This window comes from Gymnodraco acuticeps, unplaced genomic scaffold (assembly GCF_902827175.1).
Source record: "Gymnodraco acuticeps unplaced genomic scaffold, fGymAcu1.1, whole genome shotgun sequence".
Lineage (NCBI taxonomy): Eukaryota > Metazoa > Chordata > Actinopteri > Perciformes > Bathydraconidae > Gymnodraco > Gymnodraco acuticeps.
This window is the reverse complement of record NW_022991992.1, coordinates 366,431-386,027: the sequence shown is the minus strand read 5'-3', so window position 1 is coordinate 386,027 and position 19,597 is coordinate 366,431. Positions and strand designations below refer to the sequence as shown.

Genomic DNA, 19,597 nt, shown 5'->3' with positions numbered 1-19,597 from the left:
CCCATAGAAAATCTTTGGAGGGAGTTGAAAGTCCATGTTGCCCAGCGACAGCTCCAAAACATCACTGCTCTACAGGAGATCTGCATGGAGGAATGGGCCAAAATACCAGCAACAGTGTGTGAAAACCTTGTGAAGACTTACAGAAAACGTTTGACCTCTGTCATTGCCAACAAAGTGTATATAACAAAGTATTGAGATGAACTTTTGTTATTGACCAAATACTTATTATTAGATCTCAGTGCTGCGTTTGACACTGTTGACCACAGCATATTACTCGACTGACTAGAAAACTGGGTGGGACTTTCAGAAACAGTTCAAAATTGGTTTGAATCCTACTTAAAGGACAGAAAAAACTTTGTTTCTATAGGTAAATACACATCTGAATTGACAAATATGACATGTGGGGTTCCTCAAGGCTCCATCTTGGGGCCTCTTCTCTTTAACATCTACATGCTACCACTGGCTCAGATAATGAAAAACAACAAAATAAGTTACCATAGCTATGCGGATGACACACAAATTTACATAACAATTTCACCAGGAGACTATGCTCCAATTCAAACACTGAATAAGTGCATTGAACAAATCAATGACTGGATGTGTCAGAACTTTCTCCAATTAAACAAAGATAAAACTGAGGTAATGGTTTTTGGAGCCAAGGCAGAACGTATAAAAGTTAGCGCTGAGCTTCAGTCTGCAATGTTCAAAACAACAGATAAAGCCAGAAATCTAGGTGTAGTCATGGACTCTGACCTGAGTTTCAACAGTCACATTAAAACAGTTACTAAATCAGCCTACTATCACCTAAAGAACATATCTAGGATTAAAAGACTAATGTCACAGCAGGATTTGGAAAAACTTGTCGATGCTTTTATCTTCAGTAGACTTGACTACTGCAATGGTGTCTTCACAGGTCTCACTAAAACATCTATTAGAAAGCTGCAGCTGATTCAGAACGCCGCTGCTCGACTGACACTGACACTAAGAAAGTGGATCACATCACTCCTGTTCTGAAGTCTTTACACTGGCTTCCTGTGTGTCAAAGAATAGATTTCAAAAATACTGCTGCTGGTTTATAAAGCATTGAATGGTTTAGGCCCAAAATACATTTCTGACCTACTGCAAAATTATGAACCATCCAGATCTCTCAGGTCTTCAGGGACTGGTCAGCTTTCTGTCCCCAGAGTCAGAACTAAACATGGAGAAGCAGCGTTCAGTTATTATGCTCCAAATATCTGGAACAAACTCCCAGAAAACTATACACGTGCCAACAGAACACCTCTCCAACGTGCCAGACGCCATCGAATGTGAGCATTTGCCCACTCAAGTCGGTTACGACGACGAACCGGAGTCAGGTCGAGACCCCGATTCAGAAATTCTTTGGTTATGCAAACCGATTGTTGCAGCAGCTGTCCGAGTGGCTGGTCTCAGACGATCTTGGAGGTGAACATGCTGGATGTGGAGGTCCTGGGCTGGTGTGGTTACACGTGGTCTGCGGTTGTGAGGCCGGTTGGATGTACTGCCAAATTCTCTGAAACGCCTTTGGAGACGGCTTATGGTAGAGAAATGAACATTCAATTCACGGGCAACAGCTCTGGTGGACATTCCTGCTGTCAGCATGCCAATTGCATGCTCCCTCAAAACTTGCGACATCTGTGGCATTGTGCTGTGTGATAAAACTGAACATTTCAGAGTGGCCTTTTATTGTGGCCAGCCTAAGGCACACCTGTGCAATAATCATGCTGTCTAATCAGCATCTTGATATGCCACACCTGTGAGGTGGGATGGATTATCTCGGCAAAGGAGAAGTGCTCACTATCACAGATTTTCAGATTTGTGAACAATATTTGAGAGAAATGGTTATTTTGTGTATATAGAAAATGTTTTAGATCTTTGAGTTCATCTCATGAAAAATGGGAGCAAAAACAAAAGTGTTGCATTTATATTTTTGTTCAGTGTAATTTGCTAAAGTGATGATTTCATCTAGTGGTTATTTCTTCTTTAACAGTCTTGTTTGGTGAATCACACATGATATGGTGAAGTACTTTAGAATTTCCCTCTCAGGCGATGATGATGCAAACTATATTCATAAATGTTTGTAAAAAAATAAATCACCCACTCATTTAATTCCCTCTGGTTCAGTTACTGAAACCAGAAAAGGTTACACAGCTTCTTTCCTCAACAGTTTTTATATCTGCCTTCAAAAGGACTGACAGTCAGTCAATGCCAGAAAAACAAGGCCACTGAAGTCAAGGCTGACAAAACAGACATTGACTAAAGGCCTTGCATGTTGATAGAGATTCACATGACGTGATGACGGTAATGAGTTTTTTTTTCTCATTAAAAGGAATGCCTTGTCATGTCTTTAACATGTCCCCCCTTAAGGCTGAACAAACATTTTCTTTAAAAAAAAGAATATGTTCAGCTGTAGGTGTGTGTGTGTGTGTGTGTGTGTGTGTGTGTGTGTGTGTGTGTGTGTGTGTGTGTGTGTGTGTGTGTGTGTGTGTGTGTGTGTGTGTGTGTGTGTGTGTGCCTCCGGTGTGTGTGTGTGTGTGTGTGTGTGTGTGTGTGTGTGTGTGTGTGTGTGTGTGTGTGTGTGTGTGTGCCTCCGGTGTGTGTGTGTGTGTGTGTGCATGTGTGTGTGTGTGTGTGTGTGTGTGTGTGTGTGTGTGTGTGTGTGTGCCTCCGTGTGTGCATGTGTGTGTGTGTGTGTGTGTGTGTGTGTGTGTGTGTGTGTGTGTGTGTGTGTGTGTGTGTGCCTCCGGTGTCTGCATGTGTGTGTGTGTGTGTGTGTGTGTGTGTGTGTGTGTGTGTGTGTGTGTGTGTGTGTGTGTGTGTGTGTGTGTGTGTGTGTGTGTGTGTGTGTGTGTGTGTGTGTGTGTGTGTGTGTGTGTGTGTGTATTCTGGCTGAAGTGGAGGTCAGGGATGTTGTCATGTGATGTAACCAGATGACACAGTTTTAAAATTGGGAGGGATGAAACCCTCTTTAATGGTCACACATGCAGAGCACTCAGCACACACAGTGAAATGTGTTCTCTGCTTTTAACCCATCCTAGTACCAGGAGTCTAGTACTAGGAGCAGTGAAGCGCTTGATAAGGGTCCTCACCTCTTTTAACCTTCTCGTAGCCTGTGAATGCTAATGACAATTAAAATTAACCGAGCCATCTTTGAAATCACACATGAGACCAAGAGAGGAGTGTGAGTAAGACCTTGGATTGGCCCACACACACAAGAGGGGGGGGGGGGGGTATTTCAAGGAAATGTTGACATATGATAAACCCTGTGTTTGAGGGTTGTGTATATGAGGCTGTGCTGCACCTTTTTGACCCTACACACGCATTCACAGGGGGGGGTGACACACCTCCTTTCTCGCTATGCTGGTGGTGTTTTTTTATTTTTAGCACAGATCGAGTTTCCAGTCCCCCGATTCAGCAGCCTGAGGTGCTCAGCAACACAACTCCTTATCCTAGAGCAGTTTGTTGCCTGCTTGACTATGTAGCACAGACGTTGATCCTCTGTTTTGAAATGGAGCCCGTGAAGTGACGATTGCAGGAGCGGTCACAGGGAGTGAGAAGACGGAGGATGACTGGTAATTCTAAAGATAATTTAAAACGGCCATGTCATTGTGATGCTCTGCCATCGATTTGAAAGGATACAGAGGAAACTGCTGGCTGAAAATCTAAACTAAAAACCAGGTAAAGGCAAATCAATGACAACAAAAGATGGGCATTTTTTAGGATACGTGTGGACAAATAGTGCATTTTGCTTTTAGAAAAATACTTTATTTGAATAAGGGTTTTACAATTTTCTGTTCTAAAGCTTTTAAAGTTTAAAGTGTGAGGATTTCTAATCATATTGTGTATTTTGTAAGTATGGCATGACTGCTGAACATTATGGAAATAACATTGAAATATGCAAAGTAGGTATAGAAGATGATGATGATGATGGGGGGTGAGCATTATAACTGAGTCAAAGTTTGAGTAACACTCCCTGTGCAATACACTTCAATGTTCAGATTGTTGAAATAGAGCTAATATGATTAGTCAGTTAATTAAGCAGTGACCCAATCAATATAAATCTAGACTGCAATTATTTGTATCACCTAATTTTTTGTTTTCAGGCAAAAGTACCAAAAATGTGCTTCTTTTAGACTCTCACTTATGATGATTTGTTACATTTTTTGTTTTAGTGATATACACAGAATATCCTTGGGTTTTGGATTGTTGGTTGAACAAAAGAATAAATGTTTCACCAGTCACAACATTTATTTTTTAATAATTGGTCATAAAGAATTATTTTCTCAATTCATCTGAAATGTAAATCTCAAAATGCATCACATCATTGTTTGTTCTTTTATTTCCAGCTTCAGTCAAGGTGACTTGTCATCGGCTGTGTTTACTGCAAGTGGCCTGGAGGAGAGGATATCCAATGTCCTACAGGATGCATCCTACCAACAATACTGCATGACACCGTATGAAACAATGCAGCGGCAGGAGGAGAGGGGTGAGATAAATATGCTATGCTGCTGCTACTGTAACTATACAATTTCCTGATCTATCTATCTATAGATGCACTATGCTCTAATGTATTTTTGTACTGCTTACAAATTATATAATTAAAGAATTCAATTTCTGCTTAATACAGTTTAAACAAATGTAGTGATGTAAATGATGAGTTATCAGGTTACACATAATCGATGCAAAACACAGTGTTAGACACTAGAGGTCGCAATGTTTTTATTAATTTCGGCCAAATAACAGTTCCCTTCAATTTAACTCTGAAATGATACTAAATCTGGGGGTTAGCATGTACTTGTTGCTCATGGTGTACTGAGATGTGTTTCAAAAATCAGATTAGTGAAATTGTATGGGACTGCTTTGTTTTTTCTCCTCATAATCAAACCACCTAGTTGTAACAACAGGCCCAGTTCATGCGTGAAATGCGGTCGATTTGTTTGAAATTATTTAAAAGAGTATATTTGTTGAGGGAGAAATCGTTTCTTTACAATGGCTTGTGTTGTGATGTAAACACTGGGCTTCTTCTCACGCCACATCCTCCGGACTGTTATTTTCCCCGGGCTGTACCACAAAGTTTACCGGAGGGGTGTTAGTATCGTCTTGCTGGTTCTTTTGAACATGTAATAACGTATTAATTACATCATTTTTTATAATTTCTGAAATACGGACATTGAAAAGGTTTCATGGCTCTTTTTAAGTTAAATATATGAAGCAAAGATACATCTTCTCTTAATGAGACTTCTTGTAGCCCCCCACGTACTAAGTAATTCAGTCGACTGACTGGCGTTGCTTTTCACTTTTCGACGAAAAAGCTATTGTCTGTTACTTTAAAACCAAGTTTGTACGCTCCTACTGCGAAGCTAACTTCGGTCGTTAGCTTCACCTTTAGTTAATAACATTGTTTTAAAAGTGTTTTTAAAGTGATAATGAAAGACGTCGGGGTAGTACTTTATCTGCTGGAAGTTAAAACCTGCTAGGCAGATAGTCATCTTTTTGTGAGCTGTCGGCCTTCAGAGCTTGGGGGAAACGTTAGCTAAATTTGGCTGCGTTTAGCGTTAGCTGGCGTATGGCTAACTGCTAGCTGCTGCCGGCAAATGCGTAAAGTATGTTGATGTGTTCCTGCGAAAAAGTGGATTTTAACATTACTTCGCGCACCGTCGCTCGGCTTGTTTTCGAGGCCGAGCAAGACAACAGCAACGGAGGGATTTCATCTAATGGAAGGTAGGATATCCAACTTTCCCAGGCTGCAAAGTTTATCATATTGAACCCGAATGTGTGTCTCCAAGACAACTGTCCTTGGTTCTTTAAAACGTACACAATATTATGTCAGGAGATATAAGCGGTTGGCGTTGTTTCAACAACAACGTTGAGCACAACATACTGAGTACTGGTTTGAATTCGCAGGAGCAGCTGTTCCTCGGAACTTGTGTCTCACTCAGTGAGTCTATGGTCACTTTGCAGGAACTATTTGTCTGTTTGTGTCACATCTAAAATCGCTGTTTGTCCGTGTGTGATTGTGTGTGATAAAAGCTTGACGTGGCCTATGTTTCATGTAAAAAAAAATCTGGCTGTGTGGACCAGGGAGTGAAGGCTATACGGGGATTATGGTGGATTACTCTGGACAAACAAGTATACGTGCCAAGATTGGTCTTGTTCAAACAGATCACAGCAAATACTGTCAGACGTGCTTGGGTCTTTGAAAGTGAATGCTTTGAAGGCAGACAATGGAGTGACCCAATCCGTCCCTGTTGGAGGACACATCTGCAGTATGTGTTAATGTTGTTATGACCTTGATACTGATAGCCCATAGTTGCAATTATACTTTGTTATCGGTGGTATAAACTATGTGTGTTTTTTTTATTTAAAGGTGCTGTTTTAGTACATTGCTACAGTGTCTGACGTTGGTTTTGTGGGATTCTTTATCTAGGGATTTTAGATGGAGAACCTGTGTGTTGATACAGATCCGTCCTTGGGCAAATAGGCTTTCCTTTGCAACACATGGTGGTTAAAATCTCTCTTGATATCTGTTATTCTCCATTTATGATAAATCCAGAGTGACAGTGTCAGTCAGTCCCATGCTCTCCCAGTTATTGCTATTTCTGAGTTGCTTGAAGGGAGAAACTGTTCAAATATTCAGCTAAAGTAACTTTATATTCTCCAGTCGTAGGCAAAAGAACAAAAGTAACATAAACTAGCCCACTTTAAATAAATCTTATCGATCGTCCCTCTGACGGGAAAGTATAACATTGCCAATACATCATCATCATCATCATCATCATATGATACCTCATATTCCCAGAACTGGCAGAGCACACAGTATCAAAGACCAGACAGAAATAGCTTTAGTCTCGCAGTCATTTGTTTTAGTGTAAACATACATGATTTTATGATTTTATTTTTAGAAAAGTGGCAGTCAGATGTAGGCCAGCCTTTTGAATGCAAAGTTTCTGCTCTTGTCACTCCTCAGGTAGCTACTTCCAGACACATATCTGTCTTGGTCTGAGACTTCAACTCTTGCTAAGATGAGTCTGATTATGAAAAAGGCGAGCTTGAAGTCTACCAAACAAGAAAGAAGAGCAACCGATTTCTGAAGAAAGAAAGTGACGCCGGACAATTCAAGAAATGCAGAAAAGGGAAAAGGGATAATAAAGCATTTATTCACTCCCTACAAACACATACATTGGACAACCTGAAATGGCGTGCCTAAAGAACACAAACGCCTGTTAAACTATTTGACAGACTTCCTCCCAGCTTCCTGTTGCATCTATTTTTCACTGTGAAGAAACCCCTACAGCTGAACCTTTTCTTTTACATGAAGCCACTTTCTAAAGTTCAACAGAAATACGGAAAATATAAAACAATCTTAACTCATAATTAATGTGTATGTAATATGGCTGAGTCAATTTGCCCAGAATGATTGTCTGATGTTTCAACCCATCCTGTTTCTAAAAATATATCAAATGCAAGCATGACTAGACCATCTTGGCCCGTTGTGGGTCAGTCTCAACTATAAAAATGCAACAAGCCCTTGTTGGTGCCTTTCTCTTGATCGAGAGAGACAAATAAGACGACTATGTCCACACCTGTGGGACAAGAAGGCATGACTCTGGCTCATCCCATTCCCATCCCAACACTGACTGTCCTGCCACCATCCTCCGACACAGAGTCCTGGTCTCGCTCGCCCAGCCCCAGACAGTCGCGTTCGAGCCGCTACGGTCGATCCCACCGCAGCAGGACCCGGACCAAGAAGCGAAATGAAGAAGAGCAATGCTGCACTCCTAAGCGACAATGGGGGAAAAAGCAAACTGTGATAAAGGAGCCTGTGGAGAGGGGCACCATTCCACATAGGAGCCCCTCGCCCAGCTCCTCTGTGGCCACTCAGATGGAGGAGGAAGAGCAAGGTCAGGAGATCCCTTCACAGGACCTCCTCCTGCCACCGTCCCGCTCCTGGTCTCGTAGTCCCTCTCCCAGCCGGCGCTCCCGTTGGTCGTTCAGAAGCCTGCTCAATAGAGACTCTGACTGGGAGGGCTGCAGGTTAGTGTGCTGGATTCATCTCAAATAACCAGCCATTGATTACAGGACATTGTAATGAAAAAAGAAATACAGATTAGGAAGTTGTCTGCAGCATTCGCTTACTCCCTCGTGAGGCACAAACTAAAATGTGTTTTCCCTTCATTCATTCAGTTGATGCTTCTCTTTGATTGTCACCACATAAGGTTCACTGACTACACTGTCAGCACTATGCTTGACTGTCTCATGGCTATTCTATGCTTGTAGCGCTGTAAAACCTCAGCTAATTTGCATTCAGGTCATATGAGGCCAGATTTGGCTGCAATGACTGATTGGAGTGAGTAGCCTCTCATTTGTGCGCGTTGGTGGGGAATAAAAACGCCCTACATTTGACAGATTTATGCTTAGTTTTCAAATGCTACACAAGGTCAACTCTTTTGGAACAGGCTGGAGTTAATTATCTAATGGCTAAAACTAGTGAGGACAGATACAACTGTTACAATGTTCCAAGTTGATTCATGATAAGCTGTGACCTCAGATAAAAAGCAGGCAACTGCTCAGATGGTTGAATTTGAGAGATGAACAAGAAATGCCCTTGCTACCCTTTTTTTTTAGGAAAACACACAAACCTCATATTCCCTGCAATTGATTTGTATTTTCAAATAATAGTATAAGGTTTAAAGAAAGACTGTCCTTTTTAAATAAGCAAAACAGCAAGGTTATGTAAACTGTAAACAAAGAAAGTGAGACCACAGTGCTGGGTCAGTCACAAGGAGCTAGAGGCGGTGTTCATGCGCCATGAATCCTTCGTCTGAAGCATGACATCACTCTCAGCCAATGGGAGTGGGCTCTCAGTCTGATGATGTCATGTGAGTCCAATCAGAGGAGGCTCTGGGCACCACTGCAGAGGGCAAGAAGAGGGTGATTTTCTCTAGTGCTCCATATGAACAGCTGTGCCCTTGTCCTCTTCATTTACACATCATTTTATTGACCCAGTTATCTTGTTTTGCAGCTGCTGGAAACTAATGAAAGTTTATATCCACATTTTTTATAATAACCATTCCAATGTTGGTTGACAGTGGCCTTTTTTTATAGGGAAAAAGGTATGTTTATAGCTAAGAGTGAATAGGGTGTGCATTTTCTTCTATGGCTTTTCTTGGTTATCGTTTACACACATATCCCAAGACATGCTGGAACGTATTCAGAAAAAGGCATGTTAGGATTTACCTAACATTGTTTAAACCTAAATCATTCCCTTGATTAGGGAACACTCAAATGTATCTTTGGTTAGAGATTCCTCGTTTTACATTTCAATATTAGGGCTGAAAGATTTAGAGGATTTCTTTTTGAAGTTCGGATTTTTGGTGTCAAGACAAATTATTTTCCAAAAACGTGAACCAGACTTGAGCAAATTGCTAAACTGACCCTGCACCGTCATGGCACGTTTCTTTTTCGTATTTAACAGTGGAAAGTTTCTGCTGATAAAATCAGCTGTGGGTTGCTGACAATTGAGATGCATTGGAGATAATCTTCTCATTTTTGACTTGTTCTTCTTTCTTTCTTTAAAAGTGGTCGGAGAATATTCACTCTTGAATTTCATAATTTCAGTGTGTTGTTATTTATAAGAATTCTTCATATGGACTCCTACCTTTTTAAAGAGGAAGTCAGCGATCCTGGAGGAAGATTGCTGATATTTAAACTCGACACCAAAAACAAATACCCATCTCCAGATTTACCGGCCATCTCACTCCCACTGTCATTGTTATCCATCCATGGCCTTTTCTCTGTCTGTGCACCAACGCCCCCTGTTGCTGATTGGCTGGAATAGTTTAGTGTGGCAGTGGGCCGAGACACTTTGTTTGTTTCTCATGTACAGAGCCAGGGCTGTTTATGAACACCAGCACACAGACAGCCTGCAGACAGTGAGGAGATATTTACTGATTTTGATCAAAAAGTCTATTTCATTAGAATTGCTGACTCCACCTTTTTAAAGCCAGCAAGTGTCTTGCTCTGGGTCTTGATCCAGAGTTAGATTTAAGTTGCTAGGCTTGTGTGTCTGTGGCGCCTTAACCAATGAAACGCATGTCCTGTGTTTTTAGTTGTGTCTTCTGTGCCTGTCAGTTTCGACTTTAGATAGTTGAGGCATTTTATTTGTGACTTCACATTTAAATCAATCAAAGTATCTGCTTGCAGTACAAGGATGACATTTTCAGGTCAATATGTTTCTGTTTGTTCGAGTGCTAAATGTCGGTGCATTCACACCTAATAGTCCGCTTCTCTGGTGCGCACCAGACGACAGTTTGTTACATTGTTTCATTTTTCAGAAGGTTCGGGCAAAACTCAAACGGACTATAAACTTTAAACACAAGTCATGTGCACGGAAATGCTGTTCAACCATTGGTGAGACATTAAGGGGGTCAAAACGCAAATCCCGACCATTTCTACCGGAGCCTCCGCCATGGAGCATCGGCACTTTCGGCAGGTTATTCTCATGCTGCTGTTAATCTGGAGATCAACAGACTCTAGCGGCCCGCGCATATGATTATATAATCAGACAATGTCCGTTAAAAAACAAAATAACACATAAGACGTTCTGCAGTAAGGAGGGGCGTTTCACCGACGACAGGTGTTCTTACTTTTATGTAGCTGACGGAGAATTGTTACTTTACACGACACTGTTCAACACTTCATTCTGCTTCACTCTTTAACTAAACAACCGCGGATGTCTTGAAAGACTCTTTCGCTAAAGATTTTGAAGATATCCGCGTTCTTGTGACACGTAAATACTACGCTTCCTATGTTTAGGTGCGGACTGCGTTCACACCAGCAATGACCGCTCCAGAGTTCGCAAGCAAGCGCTCCGAGACCACCTATTTTAGCGGGCCAGAGTCCGGTTGTTTAGTTCACTTCAGAGTTCTCGGATTGTGTTCACACCGACCCAAATGAACCGCACCAAGCGGCTAAACGCACCAGGGTTCGATTCAACCGGACTATACAAGGCAGGTGTGAACGCACCCTTAAGCTATATACTAAATTGTTTTTTATACAGAACATTGGTCAATGAAGGATAACTGCGTCTGATGGATTCAGTTTTTATTGCTGCTTATTTGGTGACTGCACTATTTGTAGGACTGCTCGATTATTTCAAAAATCATAATTTCGATTATTTGGGTCAATAATTGTAATTGCGATTTATTAAATGCGATTATTCATTGACTTTGACATTCAACATCCATTTATTGGAGAAAATAAATGTGAACAGTATGTTTTTAACAGTTGATTACCCTGAACTTTAAGTATAATTCAACTGAAAAACCAAAAATAAATAAAATAAAAATAAAGTAATAATAATAAAAAAAGAATCGTTTTATTTCGATTACGTTGTTTTCGTAATCGTTGCAAGCCATAATAGTAATCGCGATTAAAATACGTTTAATTGAGCAGCCCTAACTATTTGTTCCCATCCTTTAAATGTTGGTGTTGAAAAAGTGTATTAATGACACATTTGTTCCTTTGATTTCCCTTTGAATGCCTCAGTCACAAGATGTGCAAAGGTAATGCGTCTTACACTTGGTTTGCACAACTAGCACAAATTCATTTTGAAGGTACAGCTGAAAGGGTACACCTTACGCAAAGACCTCTGTCTCGCCATGCTGATGTAAACATGTTGTGACATTGTCATAATAATAACTTATCACATGTTAAGCTTTACAAATATGTACACTGATAAGCCTCTAGTCAGTTAACAGTCTGAAGTCCAGTAGAGTATGAAGAGTGTAGGATATGCCTTGTTTTAGAACGACTCGGTCATACTGATGATGACACAACGAGGGCTGCATGATATGGAGTCTTTCAGCTCATTTAACTGATAATTACTTGCTGCTCATGGCCAACACTGATTATACATAACAATTGATCTCCTGAAATATAACCTGTATTTAGTGCAGACCTAGGGGTAGGAAAGCTTCTTCTTCTGGGTTTATCAACGGTAACAACTTTGAAAGTACACCTGTTGCATCAGAGAGTGATGCTACAGTTGTTAAGTTAATGACAGCGATCTTGCTTTGAATTATTAGATGATAATTTATTGGTTATAAATATTATTTTAAGAAAAACATGTAATGATATATGTCCCATCATTCGGCAGAAATGTATTTACTTAAATGTTCTCGGAATAAGATTTACCAATACAAATGTCCTATTTATGACTGATAATTTATTGCCAACTAAATGTATTGTATTCCGGGACACAACATTGCATCTTTTCACATACAGGGTGAACAATCGGCTCAAAGGTCAAGTGTAAAGCGGAGGTTTATATTGCAAAACTTGACATGGCTGTTGCTGTCTGGATGTACAAAACTCAAGGACACAATTGCAAAGTACTGCCAGATCAACAACACAGTGACCTGCTAGCTGATTGTGATCGATTGTAATGTTGACCTCTCTTTTTCAATGCTGCTTTGGGGCTTTTTCTTGTTCACACAGACAACAGTGTGTGTTGTAGATTATTCATCCACTTTTGACCGTATCCTGATTTCAGACAATATTCTCGATTCCTTCACTCTTGCCGGTGAGTATCGGACACCCAGCTCCTTGGTATTTAATTTGTTAATCCTGTTTCTAGTAAGGACCATTTGGAGTCATATTTATCGTTTTGTTGAACGTTACGGAGCGTGTTTACCCGTGGGTCTTTGAGTTTTGCTCCCATGTGTATGACAGAAGCTACAATCTCCCAATAAGCCTGAAGACATCGATCTGTGCCGTCAGAGGAGTCCACCTGAAATAATAGGTTTTCACTAGAACAAAGGAAATGTCTAAAGAGCAGCACCTTCACATCGTTTATACCCACTTTCTTTTCTTGCTCCTTCCTCAATGTCCACCAAGCCCATGAAACTCTGCCATCATTATGGGCAGTTGGTGACCTCAGCAAAACAGATTACACAGAGGGAGAGTCTGAATGGTGGAGATGTCGGCCTGGCTCAGCCCATCGTGGATTATGATGTGGACTGTAATCCAGAGGGATGGACAGAGATTGGGGGTTAAGGGATTGAGTTGGCTCTGGGCTTTGGCCAGGTGGATTCACCACAGGCAGCCATGGTCTCTTCATTTACAATGCTAGTCATGTTTTAGCCTGTGTTTTTCCTGGGCCTCCATCTGATATTGAAAGGTAATAATCCCAAATAGTTAACAACCTAATGACATCTATTTGATATTTTCTTACTATGTTTGTTTGGAACGTGTAGATTGAATAAGGGTTGTACAACTTTGATTTATAGGAATCTGTTGAGTATTTTATTGATTAAATGTTTGGTCTATAAAATGTCTGAAATAAGTCACACAGTCCCAGGACAGAGTCCCAGTGACTAAGGAGATGACTTCAAATAGCTTATTTTGACCGACCACATTCTCTATCATTGAGGACCAATGTCAGAACTACTCAAAAAAGTGTTTTGAACGGTTGGTTAAACATTTTATAATCCATTAATCATCATAATAGTATTTAGATCGTTCTGTCATGAGGATCAATCCAAGCCACTTAAAACACACAGAACCCGTATTGGAAATGCTACAGATGCCTCAAAATGAACGTGGGAAATTATTTGCTGAAGCTTGTTTTGTTCAATAAATCTAAGTAGGCCTATCCTATTTATCTTGAACATTTCAGGATTTCATATGCTGTAAAAAAAAAAAGCATTACATTCAAATATAACACTTTTGCACTAACTGGTCCCTTTAAATTCAGGTAAAATCCCCAGTTTTGACTCTGCCTAATCATCCTTATCGGTGCCCCCCAATCCAGCACCACTTCGATTAAAAAAAGAAGAAGAAGCAAGGCCTCACTGAACACATGGAGGCGCCTCCCCCTCCCTTCCTTCCTCCCTCCCTCCCTCCCTCCACCCTCTCCCTGGTTGCAAAGGGGATTACGGATGGACGCAGAGACTGCAGCCCGTTACTGGGTCCTCCTGACGGCATAGGGAGCAGCGGTCCGTCCGGTACCTTGCTGCGGGATGCAGGGGCGAAATCCGCTATGAAAAACTAAACCATCCGACCGCGGGACGGTGGAAGATGGGTGCATTTCTACCCGGAGGCGAAGCGAAGGAAACAAGGCAGAAGAGCGGACATACAGCCCTGTAGCGTCTGGCTTGCTTTAGCTGCAAACACACACACACACGGAACACCGAATCGAAACAATAGTGAGCGACAACGTGCGTGTGTGTGTGTGTTTTGTGGATATTGGCTTCATCGCAAATGCCTCATGACATGTTCGAGTAAGTGACATAAACAGCGCTTGAGCGGTGATTAGCATATTATGCTATCCGTTGATCTGTATGTGCTCCTCATACACCGTCCATCATGGTCCGATGTCGGTGTGGTCAAATGAGTCACAGCTCTGCAAATCCCACTGATAACATGGGTGGGACAGGCATGGTTTATGTAAAAGCACAGGTGTGCAGCTCTAGTCTGATATTAGCTGTGTAAACTTGTTGCTAGCGGTGTGTTTATGTTATTGCTGTCGGTGCACTCAACTACCTCCACCCTGTTTCCCTGACCATAGCACCCCTGCTAGTGCTTCTTAATGGAAACGAGTGTTATCATTCATTCATGCCTGACTCTTTCTCGGTGTTTGTCCAGTTATAGTGTTGAGTTTACTGGACTGGATTTGTTTTGGGTAGCAGAACCCAATGCTAGCTTTCATTGATGTAAAGTAACTAAGTAGATTTACTTCAGTACAATTTTGAGGGACATGTACTTTACTTGAGTATTTCAATTGTATGCTACTTTCTACTCCACTTCAATTCAGAAGTATATTGTGTACTTTACCTCTTCTACATGTATTGAGTTACTTTGCAGATTTGGATTACTGTTGTGAAATATATTCAACACTTAAATAGGACTTTAGTTACACTTGTACATTCACAAGCTACCCTGCAGTAAACAAAGTAATTAAATCTAGCTGCACCTTTACCAGCTTTGATAACACTAGTACATCAATATTTATAATCAAAACATACAATATACATTATTCTGAAATGGGCCAATCTGCCCAAGGAGTACCTTTTTGCTTTCGGCGATTTAAGTATATTTTGATGCTAATACTTTGGTACTTTTACTTGAAACACATTTTGATTGCAGGACTTGTACTTGTAACAGATTATTCCTACACTCTGGTACTTCTACCTTTTATTTTACTTTTTGCACCTCTACTAGCTTTCTATTAGCTTATGTGCACTATCGCTTTGCTTGACAAATGTACAGAGGAGAGGTCAATATTACTACTCTAAAGGCTAACTAGTGGTTTGTCGACTCTTCTGAAAGTGCTGCCTGTTATCCCTTTTACGTTTGTGCTGCTCAGGGATTTAGCTCTGGTGTGTAAACACATGCTGACACAGATTCACATCACTTGCACGCACAGCATTAAAGAACCCATTACTCTCATGTGCGTTTACCTCAAGAAAGCCTAATGCTGCTTGCCATTATGCCGATCCAATTACCAATGCTGCAATAAATAATGTATTGTCAGAGGTGGAGGAAGTACTCAGATCCTGTATTAGAACTATCAGATTGTAGGAATACTCTGTTACAAATAAAAGTACATTTATAAAAGTATTAGCACCAAAATATAATATCATGTTTTGATTATAAATATTGATGCATTATTGTTATTAAAGGAGCAGCTAGTTTTAATTACGCTGCAGGGTAGCTAGTGAATGTTACTCCGCGTGTAACTTAAGTCTTATTCTAAGTGTTTATTATAATTCACATCCTTATTCCAAATATGCGAAAGGTCTTAAATGAATGTAGTGGAATAAAAGTAGAACACATTTTCCTACATTTGTAAGTTGAAATAGTATGTTACCATTCAAACGCTCTTTAAAAGGCCACTTTTCTTTCTTGCATGCACATTATACAGCTCTTAAAACATTTGACTAAGTGCAGTTTATTGACCTGTTTATCATCAATAATTGCTTTTAGTTATTAACACTGGATCAACACAATCAGACCAACTCAACTGCCACACACTACAAAAAGAGTAAACGATATTTAGTAAATGTTTTGAAATATAGGAGTTTCCTTAAACAATAGATTGTATTGTTATAGATATGGTGAAAACATGACCGTTCGTGTCAAAGCAGTGGTTCACAAAGAGATTGTTCGAGGTAGTTTGGTGTGTGGCAGTCTGGCTGAAAGGGAGAAGAATACAAAAGAAGGTTTTGGTTTAGCTTCATAAATGAAACTAGCAATTGTAGTCTAAAAAGAGCCACTGCAGCATACTGTTGAATAAGCGAGCAGACGTGTGCATACTTAGCCTTTTTTTCCATCACTTTACCTGCTGTTGTTATAATGTACATTAAAGGATTTCTTATCTTGATGCAGAGAATTCATCAAGTTGGAGTTTACCGGTTTAAAGCTAGCACTTGAGCAGTTACATCTGATTCAAATGGACTGCTAATGGTATTAAGGTATTACTTACAGAGGAAAACCATGGAAACTGTGTTGTTGCATAAATATCCATTTACGTGTCACTGGACTGAACATTAGATGTGAATGTTTTGGCAGCAGTAGGATGACCCTGAAAGGAAATTAGTGCCTTGACTATTATCCTCTAACCTATATTCAATGGCCGTAATAAGCAAATGGTGGACTTGATTATTAAGAGTAGTTGATTGTCATAGTTTTTATCCATAACATTTCTGTACACTGAGTAATGCTTTGACCCATGTCCACATTGTTACTGAAAAATCAAAACAAGTATTTTCAGCTTTTATCTAATGGTTCGTTTCCGTTTTGAAATGATCAGATCTGTAATTACAGCTTAAATGCTATGACGTTCTTGGTTGACTTGGCAGTGTTTTATTCCAAAGGATACTGCAGATCTTGTATTTTGTAGTTGTTTGGACAGAATTAAAGGGACACATTGTCATTCTTCAGCCGGTTTTGTATCATTACAATGTGGGTAGTAGATACAAATGTACAATATCTAACATCACCCAGACCTTCCCACTGATTATCTAGCAACATTTGAAACCGCATGTGTCTTTCTGCGTGCTTTCAATGGCTCTAGGGCTGTTGTTTGAACAGATGGCATACAGAAAATCTGTTGACCTGTTGTTCAAACAGAGCCGGCAAACACTTTTGCTGGCAAATGAGTGTGGAGCTCTGGATACTGGCAACATGAAGGACATTTAAACATTGTTCATTTGCATATACTACTCTACTAATACGTAGCCAGATGAAAATTGTCAATTTGCCCTTTTAAGAGCCGTTACCGAACAGCTTTAAATGCCCTCACTGTCTGGCTGCTGCTCCAGTCACAGTCAGTTCATCTGATAACACTGACTGTACGTGCTTTTTCTTTGGTCTTTAGTATGCACTTTGAGATGGCTTGCTTTGATCAAATAGGAAATGCCTGCAGCCTTTCTTCATAGCATGACATTGAAGAGATGACGGGGCAAGATTTATTTATGAAATGTTTCCTCTGTTCTTCCCTGAGTTCAATCTTTCTCCCTCTTTTTTTTTTTGTCTCCAGTACGGCCAGTAACTCTCCACGCAGCACCCCCGGCAGCTCTCCCTCGCTGCGGCGCAGGGTCCTCGGGGGAAGCAGCAGGGCCAGTGAGAGCGAGGGGGGAGGAGGAGAGAAGAGCGGCGGTGGGGGGGGAGGCTCCGACAGCCCCCTGCCCTCCATACCTTCTGCCTCCTCCCTCACATCCGCCTACCCACTTGCTTCTCGACACTTCAGCCGCAATGCCAAGGTAACTCCGAATATCACTCAGAATATGATATGTAGGATTGCGCCCTCTTAATCAAAACATTAATTAATAACAAACTGTTGAGCGAGAATTCCCCATTCTGGCACAATCTTCAATCATTCTGAGCTTTCAGCTGCATTTCAAAGAAAGTTTATGATAATAAATCAACAGCTAAAATGCCATTGTGTGGGAGGGACACACGCTGGTTTATCAACACTGATATGTTAAATACATTTAAATGTGTTATTTGTATTTTCCTTCCTTTCTATTCGAGGCATTTTATAAGCACAATGTTCACTGGTTTTGTTGGCAGAATGGAAACGTTAGCTTGTTAGCGCTCTGTAAATGTACCTAGACACGGCATGTGGTGTTGTGTGCATAAGGTTTTCATGTAAGCTTTCACATCTCCTTTATTTTCAGGACATTTGTTGTGAAAAGAACAGCCTGTTATACTAATTACTGTACACAGCTGGTCAGTGGCATGTACCTTTTTTTTAAATGGAGAAGTGCTGAAAACTGCAAAACCTCAAGGTTACACAAACGGCTTCAGCCTAGGGACTGGCAGGATCACATGCATGCATATGTAGAAGTGGGTTTATCTTCCAAATGCATGCTGGTAGATTTTCTTTACTTGTTTACAATCCATTTGTTGGTGATATTTATATTCGTACGGTCAAATGCAAGTTCTGTTCATTACTAAATATACTGTTCTTTTCTTACAGAAAATGCAGAGCTGGTACAATGTAAGTATATATTAACAGCCTCATGTTAGGTATTTTCACTTCAGCCTACTCTACTTTGCTGATGTTAACAAACACTGATTGTGGTTTAGATATTTAACAATGAGTGATAGTCTATCCAAAGCTTATCCTAACTGCTGCGTCGGGTACTTGTCAAGTAGAATACAATGTTCTCATTTCCTGTCCTCCCCTCAGGTTCTCAGTCCTACATACAAACAGCGGAACGAAGATTTTCGTAAACTCTTTAAAAAACTTCCTGACACAGAGCGACTTATAGTGGGTGAGTGAGACTCTTGAGTGGTCATACATAATCATCTCTGTGTGCTGAGCTCATGCAGATCGAGCTACGTCTGTGTCACCACACTTTAATTAAAAAGCAACCTCTTGATTTGTCTCTTTCTATTCATTTGATCTGTCTGTTTCCTGTTTCTTTCCTCAGACTACTCGTGCGCTCTGCAGAAGGACATACTGCTTCAGGGCCGCCTTTATCTGTCGGAGAATTGGCTTTGCTTCTACAGTAACATCTTCCGCTGGGAAACCACTGTAAGTCATGCACACACTGTGTATACATTAGCGCGCGCACAATCAAACAAATGACTGTTGTAACCTGGTCCATGTCACACCTGCAATCAGATAAGAAGTCCTTTTAATGCACTTGTTTGCAGATCAATACAGATAGGCTCAGGCCCTTAGTGAGATAAGATTATCGCACAATGAAACATTCACACAGTAAATCTCTCTCCTCCGTACAGATCACTATCCTGCTGAAAGACGTGACCTCTATGACAAAGGAGAAGACTGCCAAGCTCATCCCAAACGCCATCCAGATCAGCACTGACAATGAGAAGGTCAGACTCGATTACACTTAAGATTGAGCCATAGTTTGGCCCAAAGAAATTAAGACTTTTAATTTAATGTGTAATACCAAAAGCAAATATGTCATTTTGTAACACATTCTCTATCTGTCAAGTTAACTGCTGCTCCAAAAGCATGTTGACTGTTGATACAGTTAACCCTAACTGATCCTTTTTAGTGCAAGTCAAGCAGTATCAAATGAGCTGACTCAACCGTATCTCC

At 40.7% G+C, this 19,597-nt stretch overlaps 1 protein-coding gene across 8 annotated transcripts in view; it reads left to right on the top strand.

The window, feature by feature from the left end:
- Positions 1-3,550: 3,550 nt before the first annotated feature.
- Positions 3,551-19,597, top strand: part of gramd1a (GRAM domain containing 1A) — a 37,036-nt gene continuing 20,989 nt past the window's right edge. For 2 of the 8 annotated variants that reach the window (XM_034201135.1, XM_034201133.1), the window contains exons 1-7: positions 5,312-5,739; positions 6,986-8,052; positions 17,561-17,783; positions 18,503-18,523; positions 18,716-18,800; positions 18,960-19,063; positions 19,273-19,368. In XM_034201135.1, coding sequence (XP_034057026.1) covers positions 7,592-8,052; positions 17,561-17,783; positions 18,503-18,523; positions 18,716-18,800; positions 18,960-19,063; positions 19,273-19,368 — 990 coding nt within the window. In that variant the 5' untranslated portion in view covers positions 5,312-5,739; positions 6,986-7,591. Of the gene's footprint in view, positions 3,697-4,364; positions 4,505-5,311; positions 5,740-6,985; positions 8,053-12,582; positions 12,602-13,904; positions 14,301-17,560; positions 17,784-18,502; positions 18,524-18,715; positions 18,801-18,959; positions 19,064-19,272; positions 19,369-19,597 lie in introns of those variants that run through there. The other 6 variants (XM_034201134.1, XM_034201139.1, XM_034201136.1 and 3 more) reach the window with 6 other exon arrangements.